The sequence below is a fragment of the Rattus norvegicus genome, chromosome 6 (assembly GCF_036323735.1).
Source record: "Rattus norvegicus strain BN/NHsdMcwi chromosome 6, GRCr8, whole genome shotgun sequence".
Classification (NCBI taxonomy): domain Eukaryota; kingdom Metazoa; phylum Chordata; class Mammalia; order Rodentia; family Muridae; genus Rattus; species Rattus norvegicus.
This window is the reverse complement of record NC_086024.1, coordinates 88729832-88751552: the sequence shown is the minus strand read 5'-3', so window position 1 is coordinate 88751552 and position 21721 is coordinate 88729832. Positions and strand designations below refer to the sequence as shown.

Below are 21721 nucleotides of genomic sequence, written 5' to 3'. Positions count from 1 at the left end.
GTCCGAGATAATGAATTTGGTGGGTGAATGTCTTTGTGGTCTTTCCTAAGTTTTATAGGCATCTCTGAAATATTGGAAATGAAAATAAATCCTGTAAACTATAAAAGCCTGTATAATTTAAGAAGTTGTCATTAATAAGTACAATGCAAATGAAATGTTACTACTACTAAGCAATTAATAATTAATGAATGACTATTATAATTGTAGTTCGTTGTGTGTTATCTGCTTTGTAAATGCTAACTCATATAATCCTCTCAACAACCAGTAGAGGTTCTGTACTCTTCCTTTGTATTATATACAATTTAAGGAGCAGAGGAAGAAAATAAAACTCAAATTAGTCAATTTAACTATTTGCTTAGAGCTTTTAAAAGTTTGGTGAGAGGGGGAAGGGTGCTAAAACTAGCAGATAAAGTTTGATTTTTTCCATTATTAATCTTTATATTTTATGTATTATTTGATTTATATATTTTGATATATTCTTTTTCTGTGTCTGTTCTGAATCTTACTAGTTGTGTCGGAGCTTTAATAAAGTTAAGACATTTTTAGTTTTTGTTTGATTTTGTTTTGTTGTTGTTGTGTTTTGAGATAGTCCTTGTTTACTGCTGCATATTTCCACACCCAAGATACAAGGATTCGTGTTAGTGACAAGAAGCTAATTTTACTTTTGTTTCTCTAGATATAATAAAAATAATTGTCAGACAAAATAAAATTTTACCACTTTATTCTATAGATATATACTGGTAAAAATATATATTATAATTGGTTGAATTCTACTATAAGGAAAACTAAACTGTGGGAAGAGGATTTAATGACAGCGGTTAAAAAAATCTGATTGGTTAAATTACATTGGATTTTTTTTTAATGCGGCTCTTCTTTCGTATTTACATGCTGCGACTGTGATCTATATTTATATGGCGACAGTTAATTGCCTCCCAGCTGATTTCAGCACTGCTTTGTAGCTTAGGTGTCAATTAAGTAGAGAAATACTAAACTTGCAACCTGATCTTTGTTATCTCGGTTATAACAACCTAAAAATATGAAGTCGTCTTTTAACATGAATATAATTAGAAATTAAGTACAGTGCTGTTGCCTTGTTGAAAATTTGAAATTGATACTGTTTGTTCAATATTGACTAATTTAGTTCATAGATACATAGTACTCATTTGGTATTTGTTTTCTTTTAACAAAAGTTTTTAAAAAATATGGCTAGCATGTAGAGGCAGCTCAGCGTATCAGATGTACTATTACACCATCAACAAAGGGAGTTGTTATTACCTAGATTCCTCTTTGGTTTGTTTTAATGCCCGGATGTACTGTTTATGTGATATGGGCATTTACATGTGTGTATATTTATCTTCTGTTCTTTATAGGCTTACATTTTTAGACTTGTTTGAGGCAGGATTTCATCCTCTATTCTGGTTTGTCTAGAACTTACCATAAATCCTCCTGCCTCAGACACCTAAGTGCTTAGATTGCAGGCATGAGCCACCAGTCTCAGTTTGATACCACATTTAATGTTCACAGATATTAAAGTACCCTATGTCTAAGGTCATGGAGCTAACTGTGGGCTTGACTCAGACTTCTCTGGCTCATATTTTATTCCCTGTTCTTTCCTGTGTCCACCCTTCTTGATGAGATAAGTGAAAACAGTAAAGCTATTTGATAGCATGAGTTTTAAAGATCAGAAATTAATTTTTCTTTGAGTTACTTTTAGACAGTTGTGTACAAATATAATCAAAGTTAGGAATGGAAAGAGTTGACCTGATTCTTAATGTTCGAAATGTAAGAATCACCAGGAGAGCTGAAAGCAGGCTGTCTCGCTCCCCTCACCTCTGGGCTTTCCTATTTTATCTTCTCTATTTACAGTTTTAATTGTAATTATTTTAGTTGAGCATTAAAAATAAGATTTATGTAAACTTTATTCCCCATAATTGTTGGTATTAAGCAAGTGTCCTTCTGTGTTTTGGTTAACACAGGCGAGAGTCTCTTAGGTGAGAGACTTGTCTTAAGGCTAGTATTGACTCTGGTAACAAATAGCATCGACCAGTTGTTGGGTAGTATATGCCCGATCACAGAAAGTCACACCCTCTTCCAGTACTGCTTTGGCTGTGCTAAGGATAGGAGAAAACATGAGACTTTAAGATGATCTTCATGGTATCATAAAGCTATTAAATAATTTGGACAATATTGTAATGTGAGCAGTCTGATTCTAGTACTAAATCTCTTATATTGTCATACCTATTTAGATCTGTGTAATATATGTGTGTGTGTGTGTGTGTGTGTGCTTATATATAGTATGTACACATTATTTACAAGTTATATTATGTTATACTTTTATACCACATGTACCATAGACCCTTGAGTAAATCTCTTCTCCAATACTATGAGCTAGCATAACATAGCTAAACACCACTCAAGTAAACAGCTAAAAAAAAGAAATCATGAATCATGAATGTAAATTTAAGGAAATTGCCAAGACCACAGCACTAGACACTGTTTAAAGCATTTCTTATGTACACATTGATTTAACCCTCAAATCAACCTTACTAAACAGCATATATCCTATGGCTTGCCACAGAACCCTGTTTTCCATTTCTCTGGGCTCAGATTCCTCAGATCTATTACTCTGGACATGATCTGAATTGTTCTGTTCAATGGGTGTTTTGGTTTGTTTCAATTCCCTTTAAAGGATGATGCCCAAAAGATGTGCACCTGATGTGAACCAACATTTCCAGAACAAAATGAAAGTCTCCTTTCTGACATTCTATGTATTATAGTTCTATTAATAAAGCTTAAGCCCACATCAGCTTAGAGTATTAAAGTAGTACTGAAATTAAAATCTCTAAATCCTTAAAATATCCTACAGATTGGTTATTTCTCCTCTTTACCCTCATGCCAATGTTTTGGAATGTTTATATTTTGTCTCTATTATAATTATTATGCTAACTAAGTGGTAGTAGCACTCTATGCCTTTAATCTTAGCACTTGGAGGCGGAGGCAAGCAGATTTCTGTGAGTTCATGGCTAGCCTGGTCTACAGAACAAGTTCCAGGACAACTAGGGCTACACAGAGAAACCCTGTCTTGAAAAAAACCCAATAAACTAAAGAAATATGTTATGTTAAAAGTCAGGTCTTTTAGGATCATTAATTTGTTGTTCAATGTTTTTGCTGCCCTCTGTGGTCACTACATAAAGGTCTTTCAGTTTTATGCACTGGGCATTTGCTAATTTGCTTACCTAAACTAGATTATAATTTTAGATTTGTTTTCAAAAATCTAAAATTCTCTAATTAAACATAAAATAGGCTTTGCTGATATAAAACTCTAAGCTCATCAGGAGAAGAAAAAGCGTCTGATGTGCTTTATTATTGTTTACTCCTTTAGACTAGACTTAATGATCACATCGTTAATAATTTTAGACTGTTATCTGGAGCTAAGATGACTCTTCTCAGACTTTATAAAATTTAGTCTTGCCTTTGAGACTAGTGCCCAGCCCTATAGCACTGGTATTAGCTCAGGGTCTCATTTCCAGGTCTTCGTAACTATCTTGGTATGTAAGTGTTTAGTCTGAGAGAAATATGACCTTATAAAATATCTAGCTCTTCCCTTTCAAACTTTGTATTTTCCATTGGCATTGTTCACTGTTTAGTTTGAATGATTCTCCTCGTTAATGAGACAAATAAGAATGGGTTTAAAAATCTGCACATATCAGAGCTTCCAGGGACTAAGCCACTACCTAAAGACTATACATGGACTGACCCTGGACTCTGACCTCATAGGTAGCAATGAATAGCCTAGTAAGAGCACCAGTGGAAGGGGAAGCCCTTGGTCCTGCTAAGACTGAACCCCCAGTGAACGTGATTGCTGGGGGGAGGGCGGCAATGGGGGGAGGGTTGAGAGGGGAACACCCATAAGGAAGGGGAGGGGGGAGGGGGATGTTTGCCCGGAAACCGGGAAAGGGAATAACACTCGAAATGTATATAAGAAATACTCGTTAATAAAAAAACAAAAACAAAAACAAAGAAGCATTTAATTTTTGTAATTTCTCTGTAAATTGTTTTAATAACTTCCATTATACTTAAGTAAATTGAAACATAAAATATTTGCATTAACACAATTGTTTAAGTAGCATAACTCATATAAATATTAAAACAAAATTCTGTGTTAGCACCAGTTGTGTTGATGCAGGTCTGAAATACATGGAAAGTGCGTGAGAAGTAGAGGCAAGGGAAGAGAAAATTAGTTCTAGTTTGGGGTATATGGTGAGATTTTTGTCTCAAGAAGAAACGAGAGAATATAAACTGTAACCACAAACATTGAAAATCCAGCATCCAACAATCTGAAGAACATAATTATTTTGATCATTATTCAGAAAGAATGGAACATAACAATTCCTAACCTATTGTTCTATTAGAGTAAAGAAAAGAGGGGCTGGGGATTTAGCTCAGTGGTAGAGCGCTTACCTAGGAAGCGCAAGGCCCTGGGTTCGGTCCCCAGCTCCGAAAAAAAGAACCAAAAAAAAAAAAAAAAAAAAAAGAAAGGGACACACATTGTCACAGGAATTGGAACCTATCTTCCTTATCATCTTATAATGTAACATCGATAATAAAGTCACTGTAACTTTCTTTTGTAAATGTTTCTACTTCAGTTATGTGTTTCACTGAGGTTTTATATGAATAGATATGAATAAAAATGGTACATTGCAGGTGAAAAAATCTGCACATATGTAATTAAATTAATTGTAATTAAATAAAGGAATAGACTTTTAGAGAAATTTAAATTTGACCTAGACTTTTGAAATTTGCATTGTGGAAGAAGGATGAAAAGAGAAAGGTTATAGACAATACCTAGCACTTAGTAAGAAAACATTTGTAAGAGTACACATTTTATAGAGAGCTGTAGCATTAATAATCTCATGAACAGTAGTGGAATGAAAAGCTATTATGGGAAAGGATACAAATTAGTGAACATGGAGGTCATAAAAGAGGAGATTTAATAAAATGAACCTTTACAAAGTCAGTGTCCACTGGTATTGTTGAAGTTATTATTGAGAAAATAGCAAATACCTAGTGTTTCAATACTAATTTGGCTCTAGGTAACTCTTTCTCCACATATTTATTTTATTATGTTGATAGCTGAGTCTTTAATGAAAATACTCAATGAAACATGTCGTTTCAATCTAAAATCCCTCATGGTTTGATACCTATATACAGCATTTTGGTTTTCCACTTTCTAATATATCTAACAAAGGAGTTGAATTAGATGATTATTAAATTCCTTCTAACTCAAGAAGCCTCTGTTCTCATGCTGAATGTTTAAAGCCCAGCGAATTGACAAGTAAACAAGTCTGATTTGTATTCTTTGGGACACAGACTTACATTGGCATGAGTATTTTGAAGTAACTGTTCATGTCTTGTATCTTTCTGTAGATGGACCACACAGCCCCGACCTACATGCTTGCTAACTTAACACACTTACATTCTGAACAACTTCTGCAGGGACTGAATCTTCTTCGCCAGCATCACGAACTCTGTGACATCATTCTTCGAGTAGGTGATGTTAAAATTCATGCTCATAAAGTAGTACTTGCCAGCATCAGCCCATACTTCAAAGCTATGTTCACTGGGAACCTTTCTGAGAAGGAGAACAGTGAGGTTGAGTTTCAGTGCATTGATGAGGCAGCGCTGCAGGCCATTGTGGAGTACGCCTACACAGGGACGGTTTTCATCTCCCAGGACACAGTCGAGTCTCTCCTGCCAGCAGCAAACCTCCTCCAGATAAAACTTGTCCTTAAAGAATGTTGTACGTTTCTTGAGAGCCAACTTGACCCTGGTAATTGTATTGGAATTTCCCGTTTTGCAGAGACTTATGGTTGTCATGACCTTTATTTGGCAGCTACTAAATTCATATGCCAGAATTTTGAATCTGTTTGCCAGACGGAAGAGTTTTTTGAGCTTACACATGGTGATTTGGACGAAATTGTCTCCAATGACTGCTTGAATGTAGCTACTGAAGAGACAGTTTTTTATGCATTAGAATCTTGGATCAAGTATGATGTACAAGAACGCCAGAAATACTTAGCACAGCTGCTGAACAGTGTACGATTGCCATTGCTGAGTGTTAAGTTCCTCACCAGGCTCTATGAAGCAAATCATCTTATCCGTGACGACCGTACTTGTAAACATCTCTTGAACGAAGCTCTAAAGTACCACTTCATGCCTGAACATAGACTCTCTCATCAGACAGTCTTGATGACACGACCTCGCTGTGCTCCGAAAGTATTGTGTGCAGTAGGAGGAAAATCTGGACTCTTTGCCTGTTTGGATAGGTAAATAGAAGGGTTTCTTAAAAGAGTAATACTGACAGATTTTATAGTTTTTAAATGTGATGATTATCTGTATTTAAAAAATAATTTTATTTTCCTTTTATTTGCTGTTTTGGTGTTTTTTTCTCTCCTTTTTATTTCCTAAAATTTACATATTTAATCATTTTCATACATTCTCTGATATTCAATTATTAGTTCTTTCCTCATCCCAAGTACGTACATTTATCTACCCTGATCATATACGAATTTTTCTTCTGTTTCACTATTCCTACCTTCTCCTCCCCACTCCTCTTCCTCTTCTTTCCCCTTCCCCTTAGTCTTAATCTCCACCCTCTCCTCCTCTTCCTTTTGACAGGTTGCTAAGGAAGAGAGCTAGGAACCTGTGAGGAGGGCAGACTGAGGATAAGAGTTGCTTTGAATGAAAATAGTTGGGGTTGGGGATTTAGCTCAGCAAATGCAAGGCCTCAGCTCCAGGGGTGGGATGGGGAGAAAATAGTTAGTTAAAGGAATATTGAAGAAATGAGAAAAATGAGAAACTGCAATGTGAAATGTTTTTCATTGTATTTTTATAAGTTCTTTTTATTTCCCTAACATTTTACAGCAGGATTGCCAGTGTATTTCTCTAAAGAATCAAATAGATATTTCAGACTTGTGGGCCCTCATGTCTTTGTTGCATCTACTCAGTTCCCTCTGTGGGATGAGAGCATCCATAGACAGTATGAGAATGTTTTAAGCATGGTTGTTTCAATAAAACTTTATTTGTAAAAAATGCATGGCCTTAAATTTAGCCCATGGCTGTGTAGCTTGCCAGCCTTGATTTAGTTCTGTATGCAAGTTGCCTTTCAACACTGACATCATATTTTGAGGGTTTTGATTTTTTTTTTGTCATTCTTTCATAGAGATCACTTCTGAAAATGTTCATGTTTGATACATTCTTTTAATACTGTTGATTTCTATGTAGCCATTTCCAAAAATCTGGCAAACTCTTTTCTTTCTCCAATAGAACATTTGATATTTCATCAATGGCAATTCACATATTCTAAGTATTTAAACAAGTTTCCCTGTACATTTTCTTTATAGCCTAAACCTCCTGTTATTGAGATTGGGTGACAAGTAGATTATTTGCTGTGTCAATCACCCATGTTGATTGTTTGACTCGTGCTTAAAAGAGTGGAATACTGGCATGAACCAAATAACTGACCTCATGACAGAATTCCAAATATGAGTACATATTGAAAAAAAATCCTTGTTAAATTGCCTCTTGGTTTCTCAAATATTAAAAACATGAACTTGTTCTTAAAAAATCAAAAAAATGACCTTATATTTATATCTAATAATCTATTCCTCACTGAGTCTATCATAGTAAAATTTAAAGTAGCATTTTATTAAGCTGTTTATTACAGCATTAATAATAATTGGGAAAATTGGAACCAAGCTGATAACTATTCAGTTTAATTCTACACTAAATAGTACTAAACAGAGGACCTTCAATAAATTCACAATTGAGTAAAGAAGACACCGTTTGTATATAGTATGCTAATGCAATGATAAAGATAATTCGGTACAACTATTAAGGAGGGGTATGTATTCAATTTAAGGGATTTAGTGATGATTTTATATGGAATTAATGTCTAAGTTAAGTTATTTAAAGGAAAGGAAGAGCCCAGCAAAGAAGGGGAAGAAGAGAACATGTGTGGAGACAGTGGCATGATGCAGTGTAGGTCCCACAAAAAGCTAAAGGCTGAGAGTAAAAAATAAAAAGTTCTGACAAGTGAGGCAGCTGCCATTATATGAGCCATTTCTAATATTATTGTATGCCAATAAGGATACATATATATGTTTGCGTGTGCGTCTGTGTATTGCAAAAGTATTTTAAAGAAAATAGTATAATGATCAGATTTACATATGAGATTATTCTTGCTGAATTTTAGAGGAACACAAAAGAACAGAGATTAGACCCCGAGTGGCTAGGTAAGAAGCTATTGTAGAATTGGAGGCAAGGAAAGCTGGAGATAACCAAGGACTAGTGGTTTAGAACATCGGCTGCACGTGCAGAGATCCAGCACTCAGTTGATGCTCACAACTGTTTGTAACTCTAGTTCCAGGAGATCCGACACCCTCTTCTACACAGCCCCAGGCATGCATGCATACAATTTTTTTAAAGTCTAAACAAAAGAAAGAAAAGAAAAGGAAAGAGAAAGAAAGAGAGGAAGAGAGAAAGAAAAGAAGAGAGAGAGAGGGAGAGAGAGAGAGGGAGAAGGGAAGAATGGAGGGAGGGAAGAAGGAAGGACAAGAGAATAGAGTAGTTTAAGAAATGTTTTGAGAGTAAATTGATGGATTTGGTTCTTAGATGGCTAGAGAAAAGGATGCTGAAGGAGAGGGAGAAAGCAAATATGGATGAGATTTTATAGTCAGTAATGGATTGGAGGGTTACTACTAAGGAGGAATATAAGACAAGGAGCCACTTTAGAGAACAGACACTGTTTAATCTCAGACATAGAGAGATTAAGTGCCTATTAAATATTCAAATAAAAGTGTCCTGCTTCTTGTTGGATGTGAGTATATATACCTGTGACCTTGTTTCAAAGTTTGGAAGTCACACTGGATAAATTAAACTATAGAATCTTTGATGGACTCTTTTACCAGCATAGATGTCTTTTTTTTTTTTTTTCAGATTAAGAACATATAGAAAGAAAAAAGAATTGATTAATGAAGGTCAATCTAGAACCATTTTAGGGATTTAAAATAAAAAGCAATGAGTTTCAGGGATCCCAAGGAATTTGTCAAGAAGGAAGGAACATGATCAACATTCAAGTATGAAGAAAGGTCCAGAAAGATAAGGATGAAAACGTAGCTGTTGTACTTGACAGTGTAAAGATTATGAACACCTTTCATGTCAGCAAATTTTTAAGAATATTAAAATGTGTTGAGAATGAATGAAGAAAGTGAAAGTAGAGCAATAGATAGGTCAGGAAGGTTGATTTGTTATATTTCGTCCTTGAATAGAAACACTTTGAGTATATTTGAAAGAAGATGCCCATAAAGAAGGAGTGGGCTGAAGATACAGGACAAGGAATGGTACTGAAAAAGCAAGGTCTTGAAATAGTCGGACAGTAGCAGAAAGTACAGTAATAGTATTGAATAGTCAGAGAAAGACTAGAATATACAGGTAGAACAGAGCAGTGAGAGAAAGGGGCTAGGAGATCCTGTTCTGTGGATTTTTTTTTTTACTTTTCTATTTTTCGGAGCTGGGGATCGAACCCAGGGCCTTGTGATTGCTAGGCAAGCGCTCTACCACTGAGCTAAATCCCCAACCCCCGATTTTTTTTTTTTTTTTAAATGTATGGCTTAAGACTTGATAGAGAAGAAAGTGTGAGTTAGATCGCCCAGAGGTATCCAGGTTAGATAGTTAGAGGTAGCCAAGATTATGCATAGGGAGTCATAAGGATAATGTACTGAAAATACTTGCAAGTAACTGGGAATATGTTAGATCTTCAATGGTGAACCTCACTCCATGAAAGTATTAATAAAACTGATCACCATTTGCCATTAAAAGACTTATTGGGGGCCAAATGGGGGCTTTGGTCTCACAGCACTGCTCCTACTGTAGAGCTGCAGGCTTTACCAATCACTTTAGTAGTTTAAAGCTTGTTCCCAGGTATTCTGATCTCTCACCACCTCCTTTCATGCCACCTTATTTCAGCACATGTACTCTGTTATAGTTAGAATGTATTCCCAAAATTTGTGTTTAAAACTGGATTTGTTCTAAAAGAGAGAACTCTGCTCCTTTCATTTGTCTTCTGTGTGTTGCCAATAGCTTCTTCTGTGTTATAATGTAGAAAGAGTGCTCTTGTTATAATGTAGAAAGAGTGCTCTTGTTAGAAACCAGCAGTTGATCTTGGACCGCCCAGCATCAAGTACCACGAGCCAAATAAACGGCCACTGTTTATAATATATCCAGCCAGAAAGACTGACAGGAAAATTGGTACACGTAAATGGGACTGTTACTGGAGCAGATGCCCTGAAGTGCGGAAGCAGTTTGGAGCTGGCTAATGGAGACTTGGTGATCAGATTTGGAGGACTTTTCTAGATTTTAATTATCAGAACATTAAAGACAGTCCTGGATTCAAGAGCATGAGACAGTCTCAGTCTTCCTAGACATTACACATGATAGAGCACGGCCGCCATACTGAAAGAAGTATGGATGGTTGTGATGTAGCCTAAGATATGAAGAACATCAGCTTGGAACTTAGAAGAAACACCACCCTTGTTCTACAATTGCAAGGAACTTGCTAAAGATTTGCACATTCCTTATTTTACATAACACAGCACAGGAGCGATGAGCTAGATTACCTGGCAAAAGAATTTCTAAGCAACCTTTTTTCTGTGTGGCCCTTTTAAAGCAAATGTGCAAGTAAGGTGAGAGAAGAAAGAAATGACCTAAAGATAGAATTTATAATTAAATGACAATCAGAATGGAAACACTGAGAAATCTACAGCTTTTGTATGTAAAGAATTGAAAAGGTTTGTTTGCTTAAGAGCAACCCAAAGCCATGATCATGTGAACTCCACATACTAGAGAGACAGCGTGGATGAGGAAGCCAGCTACTATCATCAAGAAAAGCAGAGAGACCCTGAAAGCATTTCAGTGACCTTTGCGGTTGCTCTTTTTACCACAGGGTCATAGCTCTAAGAGAACCCAGCAGTTTTAGGCATAGGCTCAGGGCACGCTCCACAGACTTGGAAAGCAAGGGTACTTTGGGAATCTGGAGACAGCACTTTGGCATAGCACTTTGACTGTTCCAGCTGTTGTTCAAGCAGGTCCAGCTACAGCTTGACCTAATGCAATCTCTGTGGGCTTTTCTGTGTACATTTCTAAGAATATGTAGAAACAACAGCAAACCAAGGCAGAAATTCATGGTACAGATGAAACAACTGTAGAGAGCCCCCTACTTAGAGTCAGTGAGCATCAAGGACCTGGGAGAGTTACAGGCATTAAGATTTCACATACTGTGAGGGATTGAATAGACTGAACCCAACAAAGCCGTAGAGTTCAAGCTTCCTTATGAGCCTAACTTCTACCCACAGTATTGCTCAGCCTATGGAGTAAAGGAGATTTGGGACTAGTTACTCCTTTGTTGCCTGTTTTCTTGGAAGGGGAATGTCTGCCCTAATCCTTTTTCTCTGTTGTATCTTGGAAGCATATAACTTGTTTTGATCTCCTAAGCTCAAAGGGAAAGTGAATTGAGACTCATATTTAATTTATATGAGACTGCTATTGAAGTTTAGTCTGCTACTCTGTATTGTAATGCTAATTGTGAGCCTCCAAAGTCTGGTTGCCCTAGAGATGAGAGAGTCCACCACGTTATTTCTGATTGGTGAGTAAAGATGCCTACAGCCTATAGCTGGGTAGAATTGAGATATGCATGACTTGGGGTTGCCAGGCTTGCGTTCAGAGGAGACCATGAGGAGAGAGAGAGGAAGAGAGAGTGACCGACCATGAGTTAGGAGTCAAGAAAGAATGGGCATGTGGGCTGGCCAATTGAAACATAGTAAGTAAATCCTTAATGTTACTGATAGGAAATTGAGTTTAATAGCATAGAGGGTAAATATCTCCCCACTTTTAATGTTGATAAAGACTTATTGTAAATAATAAAAGTTGTGTGTCTTTGGGAACTAAATAGACAAATATGGGGTAGAAACCTAGATTGAAATTAAGTATTTCTACAACACTGTGGTTTGAACTCTGACATTGAAATGAGTTGAAATGCTTGTAAATGAGATGAAATGATATTTTACATCATGAGAAGGATATGAGTTTGGGGATCAGGAACAAATATAATACAGTTTGAATGTAACTCCCCCAAATTCATGCATTAGGAACTTAGTCTTTCATGCAACAGTATTGAGAAATCAGATCTTTAAAAGGGGGTTGGGTCATATGACATCACTCAGATGGATTAAGAGCATGCTTTCAGAATCAGAAGCTGGTTAGTTACAAAGTTCCCTCTACCGTGTTACACTTTTCACAGTGTGTAGCGAGAAGGCCCTCATCAGATACAGGCCTGCAGTCTTGAACTTCCCAGCCTCCAGAACTGTGACCAAGTAAATGGCTGCTCTTTGTAATATACTCTGTCTCTGCAGCAGAGAGGGGCCTTAAGGAACACTCCTATGATTCTCCTTCCCTCTGGGAGGTTTGCTTTCACTGCCATCATGCCTCAGACGCCATAGCTTCCCAGCCTCTCCTTTCCTTCATCATATCCTTTGTGTTAGACCCACATGTCTGCTTATGCCATTCTGAGATCTGGAGCACGGCTGGAGAAATAACCCACTGCACCCAGTTCCTGCAGCCCTCAGCACTCCCCAGCAACCACTCCGCATCTCGTTCATCACTGTACTCTTTGACTTCCTTAGACTCCTTAGGAATATCAGGCCGTCACAGTGTGTTCCTTACCCTGTTGAAAAAAATAGAAACAACCATAGAACGGCCCCCTCCCCATGCCCAAATCTCTCTGAGATCACTTCTCTTACCTCAATATAGTCAGGCAGTAGTTTTCTGTCCTGTAAGCAATCTTTTTCTTTTCCAGTTATGCCATGTATCTCCTGAATCTTCACCTCTTCCCCCTGTATCACATCATTGCTTTTAGCACACAAACATGTTCTAGTTCAAGTTCCTAGAGATAAGTATCCTCAATTTATGTGTTGTATTATTTTGCTTTTCATTATAATTTTCCACATACTAATTGTCTCAAAGATAGGAAGGTTTTCATCATTTATATTTAAATATATATCTTCACAGATGTGCTTTCTCACCAGACAGCAAGTTTGTGAGATTCATCTGTAACACTACATGAGGGAGAACTTCATTTACTTTCATGAGTATTCGGCACTATAGTATATGGATATAATATGGTTTTAATTTTAAGTATTAAAATTTTACACATATGCAGAGTGAACAAACCCTACAAGTACAAATTAGTGAATCATAACAAATGAAACAAAAGTTGGTGTAGTAGAATGTGGCCAGCACCCAGAACCAACCCTGAACTCCCCACCTGTTCTTCCTTGCCCAAAGGTAGTAACTGTATGTGTTTCTGATCCTGGAATTAGTTTTATATATTTGTGAACCTGATACAAATGAAAATATACAGAATTGTTTTAAATTTAACATTTGTTCTCATATGTGTAAAATTCATTTTCACTGTGGTGTGAAATACCATTATTTATCCATCTGATGCTTGATACACATGTGTATTGCTTGCAGAGCTTTGAAGTTATACATGGGACTTATGTGTCTACCCATGTACATGTGGATGCATTTATCCTAGACACATATGGAAGAATGTATCTTAGTCATGGGGCAAACGTATACAACACATCTAAATACTATACTATTTAGCTATTTTCTTTTTAATGAATTGCCGTATTGTGCTCCAATAAACAGTTTTGTATATGTTGCCTACTAAAACAATGGCTATAGCAGATATTCAGTAGAAGAGATATGTTAAGAATAAGTGAAGGTATGTATTCTCCACCTTGTCACATAAAATTATTTTCCAAAGTAGTTTATACCAGTTTGCGCTCTTAGCCAGTGTCTCCATGTTTGCACACTATTATTGCCAATGGTTATTTTCAGCAGTTTGGAAGGTACATCATGGTTTATTGTGGTTTTGATTTGCATGATCTTGATTATTAACACAAGTAAACATGCTTGTTTATGGGCCATTTGAGTTTTTTAATCTATTATTTCTCTTCTTGTTTGTTAGTGTGGAGATGTACTTTCCCCAGAATGACTCTTGGATTGGTCTGGCGCCCTTAAATATTCCTCGCTATGAATTCGGAATATGTGTTTTAGACCAAAAGGTCTATGTTATAGGTGGTATTGAAACTAGCGTGCGTCCCGGTGTCACTGTCAGAAAACATGAAAATTCAGTGGAATGTTGGAATCCTGATACAAACACCTGGACTTCTCTAGAAAGAATGAATGAGAGCCGAAGTACTCTTGGAGTGGTGGTACTTGCGGGAGAAGTTTATGCTTTAGGTGGATATGATGGACAGTCTTACTTGCAATCTGTAGAAAAATACATCCCCAAGATAAGGCAGTGGCAACCTGTGGCCCCAATGACAACCACAAGAAGTTGTTTTGCTGCGGCCGTCCTGGATGGAATGATATATGCCATTGGAGGGTATGGTCCTGCTCACATGAACAGGTATGTAAGTCAGTAATTGAATTGCTCATGATTGTAGAGTTCTACAGAAGCAAAATTTACATTCATTTCTGAGTTTTAAATTTGTATGTATAAATGGACTTTTCCATAAGCTTAAGTAGTATTGACAGATATTTGGGTACTTAGACTGCTCCTAAGTGTAATATTACTGAGATTCAAATCTCTATTAAATTTTATATTCAATTGATGTAGTAAACTGCATTTTAGAGTTCAAAAACCTAAAAAGACAAATTGAGATTTTTGTATGCTGCAATTACGTGTTTATCTACATGTGTGCACGATCTTTTCACATGTTGCTTAGTGGAAAAAAGTAGAAGTGCAATTCTTGTATTCCAGCACATTGTAAAACATTATAAAATTAAAATATTGGGCAAGTTAGATGGCTCAGTGCGCAGATGTTCTTACTGTGCAGCTGAGTTTGTCTTGCAAACTGTGTTCAGTCTTTGGACCCCATGATGGAAGGAAAGAGCCCTATCTCTAGAACCTTTCTTGTCTTGTTGTGGTATATTCACAACCACATTCATGCATACATAATAATTACTTTAAAGAAGCAGCTTTTAAAATTAAAATATTATTTCATATTTCTTTTGGATTCTTTGGTCATACTACACATGTCATCATACTATTAGAATAAGAATGAGAGATTGTTGTATTCTATAATATATTGAATAAAGGAGAAATATAAATAAGAACAAGTAAAGTTTACAAGTTATTATATATACTGTGAATCACAGTTCTAAACCTTTGTTTAAAATTGCTCTCTACATATTTTTTTTATCTCTGGGAGTAGTGGTTTTTTTTTTTTTTTTTTTTTTTTTTTTTTGGTTCTATTTTTCGGAGCTGGGGACCGAACCCAAGGCCTTGCGCTTCCTAGGCAAGCGCTCTACCACTGAGCTAAATCCCCAACCCCTGGGAGTAGTGTTTTACTCCCTGTGAGCACTGTAATGAAGAAGACTTGTGCTTATATGTACTGCACCACCATTTTGTATGAGGGATCTTGACATCTATTGAACTGGCCCTGCAATCCCTCATGGATATCTAACTGTATAAAAAAAATAACATTCAGCTATTGGATCCTGTTCACAAAGTGAATCTTGTACCTGATATTTTATCTACAGAGATACCTAAACATTTGGGACAGATTATTACTATTTTTATCTGTCTGTTTAATTTTAAAACTGTGGTGGGCCTTAGTTTTTCGGGAGTAGTAGGTTACAAAAATGACCTATGAATTAATTCTTGCTCATGTGAATGCTTTCAGTGTGGAGCGTTATGATCCAAGTAAGGATTCCTGGGAGACGGTTGCCTCCATGGCTGATAAGAGGATTCACTTTGGCGTTGGAGTTATGCTAGGTTTTATTTTCGTGGTAGGTGGGCATAACGGTGTCTCACATTTGTCAAGCATTGAAAGATATGACCCTCATCAAAATCAGTGGACAGTGTGTAGACCAATGAAAGAGCCCAGGACAGGTAACGTTTCTATATTCATTCTTTTGTTTGTTTCGTGATACTAGGGATTGATCCCAGGCCTGTGCATGTAAATACTGTACAACTGAACTACATCTTGAGCTGTTAACTCATTAAACTCAGCATCCAGAGCTGTGCTTTATATAGTGATATTCTTAGAATTCTAGCACCTTGGACCTTAACAATAAGCAACTTACTTTACTAGAAAGAAATTACTTGTGTACCTGTGTATATGTGTATGAGAGAGAGACAGACACACAGAGATAAACAGCAAGAGCAAGAGAGAGCAGCAGGTACACAGTGTGGATAACACATGTATGTGAAGGTCAGAGAAGAATTTTACAGGAGTTGGTTCTCTCATACCTTGTTTTGAGGCAGGGTTTCTTTTCATTTCATGTACTATGCTGCATACTGGCCTGTAATCTTCCAGCCATTTCTCCTGACTTCATCTGCCTCTCACAATAAGCCACTATAGCTGGATGCTGTATCAGTCCTACTTGGTTATTGTGGGCAATTCTGTACAGGTGGCAGTCATGGATGAACTGACTTACACTTTCCCCAGTGCAGTAGCAGTTCCTTTTCTGTGTGTCCTTTCTTGGCACTGTTGTTTCCTTGAAGGTTATCCATCCTCACTGGGGTAGAATGGAATCTCAAGATCATTGCTTTGATAGCTAAGGACTATTGGACATTTTCTCATGTATTTAAGATTTGTACTTTTGAGTGGTCTCTGTTTAGTTTGTTTACTCATTTATTGATTGATTTATTTGGACTTTTGTTTGAGTCATATATTCTGAATATTGGTTTCCTATTAGACAAATAGACTAGTTTTTTGTTTTGTTTTTCTGTCTTTTTCCCATTTTTAAAAAAATTTTTATTGGTTATTTTATTTACATTTCAAATGTTATTCCCCTTCCTGGTTTCCCTTCCAAACACCCCTATCCCACCCCTCTCTGCTTCTATGAGGGTGCTCCCACACACCCCCTCACCACCCTAGCATTCTCCTATGATGGGGTATCAAGCCTTCACAGGACCAAGGGCCTCTCCTCCCACTGCTGCCAGATAAGGTCATCCTCTGCTACATATGCAGCTGGAGCCATGGGTACCTCCTTGTGTATTCTTTGGTTGGTAGTTTAGTCCCTGGGAGCTCTGGGGGTTCTGGTTAGTTGATATGCTTGTTCTTCCTATGGGGTTGCAAACCCCTTCAGCTCCTTCAGTCCTTCCTCTAACTCCTCCGTTGGGGTCCCCATGCTCAATCCAATGGTTGGCTGCAAGCATCCGCATCTTTATCAGTAAAGCTCTAGCCAAGTCTCTCGGGACACATCCATATCAGGCTCCTGTCAGCAAGCACCTCTTGGCATCCTAGTATGGGCCACTATTTCACTGGAATCCTTATCAGAGAGTTGTTACCTAATGTGTCTTTGACTTGAGCAATTTTCTGTTTATTTTCTTCTTCCTGCTTTAAAATTTCAATCATATATTAATGTTCTTTTTAATGTATTTTGAGTGGGTTTTTGTACAGGGTGAGAGACAAGCATTTAGTATCATTCTTCTACTTGTAGACTTATAATTGTCACAGTACAATTTGGTAAAGTGGCTATCTTTTTTTCCAACATGTGTTTTTGGCTCCTTTTTCAAGGTGGCTGTGGGGATTTGTTTCTAGGTCCTCTATTATACCCATTGATCTGAATGTGTGGGTTTCTTTGTTTGCCAAACCACTTATTTTTATTTGGGAATTGTGACCATTAGTACTTAGAATTATTATTAAAAAGGCATATAAATTTGGTACTGCTGTTTTCTCAGATTTCATTTGACCTGACACTATTAGTTTCCTGTGACTTCTTGAGTGTGCTTCTCCCTTCCTTTCTAGTATCATTTGTAATGTGTCATGGAGGAGAATTTATTTTTTGGTCTTTTCTACTTGGTGTTCCATAGCTCTCTTGTACCTGGATAGACCTTGCAACAGTAAGTTTGGGAATTTTCTTCTGCAGTTTATTTTACTGAAGATATTTTCTATGCCTTCACTAGGAGTTCCTCTTCCTGTACTCTGCTTGGGTCCCTGAAACATATTTACAGTTTCTATTTAAAATCCTTATCTTGTACATCAACTAAGATTCTTTTTTCAGGGAACATTACAGTTAGGGGTGCTAATTTGTAGAGACACATTGTCTTTGTTATTCACGCTGTGGTGTTTTTGCAAATGAGGCCTAGGCATCTAGAATTTGGTCATTATTGTTTTGTTGGTGTTGTTGGTTGGTTGGTTGGTTTTAGTATGGATATCTGGTCTCATCTTTGTTGATTGGGTGTTTCAATCTTTCTTTGCTATTGCCCCAATTTGTCTGAGTGTGGACCAGCTGAATGGTGCTTGGTGTTCAGAGGCCACTCTCTATCAAGTTGTATGTGAGAATAATATCAGAAATAGTCTAGCTCATCCAGGAATAGATACCACAATGTCTGAGCCTAGGAGCAAACCTGTAAGCTTAGAAAATTCTTATTGCCAGTACTCCAAAGTCTCAGGAGAATTCTCCATGTTCTGTAGTTGGTCCTTGTTGGTATCAGGGGCCAGGGTCACAGTGGGAGTGTGTGATGCTTCACTGGGATAGGGTTCAGGACGTCTTGCTCTCGGATAGAGACAAGTGAGGTAGATGCTGCTAGGCTGTGAATCCTTATCTGGGGTCAGGCTGCAAACACTAGGCAAGCTTGTGAAGCATCTTTGTGCGTTAGTGTGGAGATTGGATTGTGAGTAAGTGGCAAGAAGGTGGATATACTGTGAGTGGGAAGCCTCACCTGAGATCTGTGTTGCAGGATGTCTTGCAGTCCTGGGGTTTCAGTTTATTCCGTTCGAGAGCTAAGTATTGGGTGAAATGGCTTCTAGACTACTGGGTGGGTGGTCTGTGTCTAGGCTTTAATTTGTATTCCAAGCAGTCCCAAAACAGCACAGTGGGTTGGGTGGCTGGAGTTTTTATGGTCTTCAAATCCAGAATTACATAATTTTTAAAAACCAAGTAATTATACTTCTTCCTTCCCTATTTATATCACTTTTCATTCCTTTGTCTTGTCCTCCCTCCGCCCCCTTTTTTGACTAGAGAATTTAGGTATTACCCTGAATTAGAATCTCATTGTGTATTATCTCATTTCCTGCTTTTAGTGGAGATGATTTCAGTTTTTCTCCTATCACTTTAGATTTGAGAAAATTTTAGCTCTCTTTTTATGAAAAGGTTTTCTTTGTCTTAATTTGTATCTCAGGCTCTCTTCTTCCTATCCCATAAGTTATTTAGTTTGGTCTCTTGATCATGTCCTAGAGGACTTGAAATCTGTGGCCACCTTGCCATTTCATTGATCTTGTCCTTATCCCTCTGATCTTTCTTCTGCATAATGTGGGTGTCAGTGATGCTTTCTCCTCCGACTGTTTCCTATCCAATGTTTCTCATCTGTTTCCTTTCAGAACCTCAGTATCTACTGCTTTCTCATCCATGCTGCTCTCTTGCCTTACGTCTTGGTGTCCTCGTTCATTTCTTGTTTGTTTTTATTCTCTTTGGGATCACTGATTATTTATAAAATTTTACTTTGAATCCTTTGTTTATTTCTTATTTCTAAATTAGATTGTGAATCATTTCAGAATCTTAATATCTTAGGATTCAGTTATCAAGGGATTACAATCTTTTGGGGTAGGCCTATTGTCTTGCTTTTTTATATTTCTTTGTTTTGTGTTACAATTTTCACATTTGTTGGAATAAATATCTCTTTTGGTTGTTGTTGTTTTAATAGATTTCTTAGTTAGAAACCTTTACTAGGGATCATATTTCATCACGACTCAAAGAAGAAATAGTAGTCAACAGCAACTGAAATAATTTAAAAACAAATTAGGGGAATTTAAATGTAGTATAGAGCAGTTGGACACATAGCTGATTAATCAGGAAGGTTAGAAAAAATAGAGCTAGGACACCTACAGGATAAATTAGAAATTTAAAATTTACTGAAGCTAATTATGGTAATACTTAAGTGGTAAAAAGGGGTGCTGGGGCAAGAAGAAATTGACAAGAAGGAAGATAAGGAAGAAGAAAAGCAGATTGCTATAGAAATAACAAGGCTGTGGAGTGGCTCAGTGAGCGAATTGCTTGGAGAACAAGTGTGAGGATCTAGGTTTGGATCCCCATCGTCATGTTTAGGAACTGGGTTCATAGAGCCAGAGAGATGGGTCAATAATTAAGAGTTCTTACTGCTTGTGCAGAGGACCAGAATTTGGTTCCCACCTCTAATGTTAGAAAGCTTACAACTGTCTGTAGCCCACTTCTCCAGAGGATCCAACACCCTCATCTTCCCTTCACAAACACCCATACAGACTCAGAGAGAAACATACATTAAAAAAAAATGTATGTCAACATACACACACACACACACACACACACACACAGTGTGGACACAGCACTGAATGCCTGTAATCCTAGCAAGGCAGAAGGACTTCAGAAGCTCAGTATCTAACCAATTCAGCAAGCTCCAGCTTCAGTACGATAACATGTCTCAAAACATAAAACTGTTTAGCAATAGACGACACTTGACATCAACCTCTGGCCTCCTCGTATGCCATGCCACATACCTACACATAGCTACACATGTATACAGCATGCATACACACACCAAAAGGAGGAAAAGGGCAAAGTAAGTAGAGACAAGCAATCTAGAGGAGAGAAACAGAAGAAAGGAAGGGAGGGAAGGATGGAAACTGTCAGTATATCTTTCTTCAGAGAAAGCACACACGAGCACCATACACATACCATATATACACACCATACATAATACAACACACACATACCACACACCCCATAACCATATATCAAGCACAAACCATATACACCATATATACACCACACATGTACTATATACATTATATATCCCACATACCACACTACATATGCCACATACATACACACGCCACAAAAAACACATATATACTATACACCACATATAACACACATACACATATGTGCTGTATACCACAAATACACACACTACACATACACAGCATTCATACACACATACACCATGCACACACTACACATACACACACACGTTGCTGTTTTCTAGATGGGGTATACAAGTTACTTTTTCTTTATAAAGTCCTTACAATTCAGACTACAAAGGGTTATTTCCATCTTATTCCCGTCAGAGTTTATCTAGTGTGTATATAAGCCTGTTAATGTGGAAGTGATGGTTCCACGCTCTGAACTGCTCCCATCAGATGCAACCTCGGACATTAGATGGATGTCTGCTCCTTTCAAAGGCACTCTTATGTGGATTTAGCAAGGGAAATTTCCACAACGTATGTGATCCTCTTGAGACTACACAATTCAGACAAGGCAGCGCTGTCTGTGGCAGCCATAGACAAAGCCTAGGACTGTGGTTATCTTGTGTGCCAAGGCTTTCTTCTCTCCTCTTACTACAGCTTTACCTCTGTGGTGTGACTTAGAGTCAAGTAGATCCCTTTCCATGAATCTCAGTCCAAGTCACAGTGGCTTCTTGGAGTGTTGAGTCATTGAGGAAAGGTGTGGCCTTTGTTGTTTAGAGATGCGGAACGTGCTTTCTTTGCCCAGGTTTGAGTGTGACCTCTCTTGAGATGACTGCCACTCATACTACCAGTGAGCAAGCTTGAGAGTGCAGTCTGTCCCTGCCCTGGAACTTGCCGTGAGCCACCAGCCTCTACATCCA

At 37.5% G+C, this 21721-nt stretch overlaps 1 protein-coding gene across 2 annotated transcripts in view; it reads left to right on the top strand.

The window, feature by feature from the left end:
- Positions 1–21721, top strand: part of Klhl28 (kelch-like family member 28) — a 31449-nt gene that overhangs the window by 3520 nt on the left and 6208 nt on the right. For both annotated transcript variants that reach the window (XM_006240135.4, NM_001106735.1), the window contains exons 2-4: positions 5428–6326; positions 14090–14533; positions 15813–16021. In XM_006240135.4, coding sequence (XP_006240197.1) covers positions 5428–6326; positions 14090–14533; positions 15813–16021 — 1552 coding nt within the window. The remainder of the gene's footprint in view (positions 1–5427; positions 6327–14089; positions 14534–15812; positions 16022–21721) is intronic.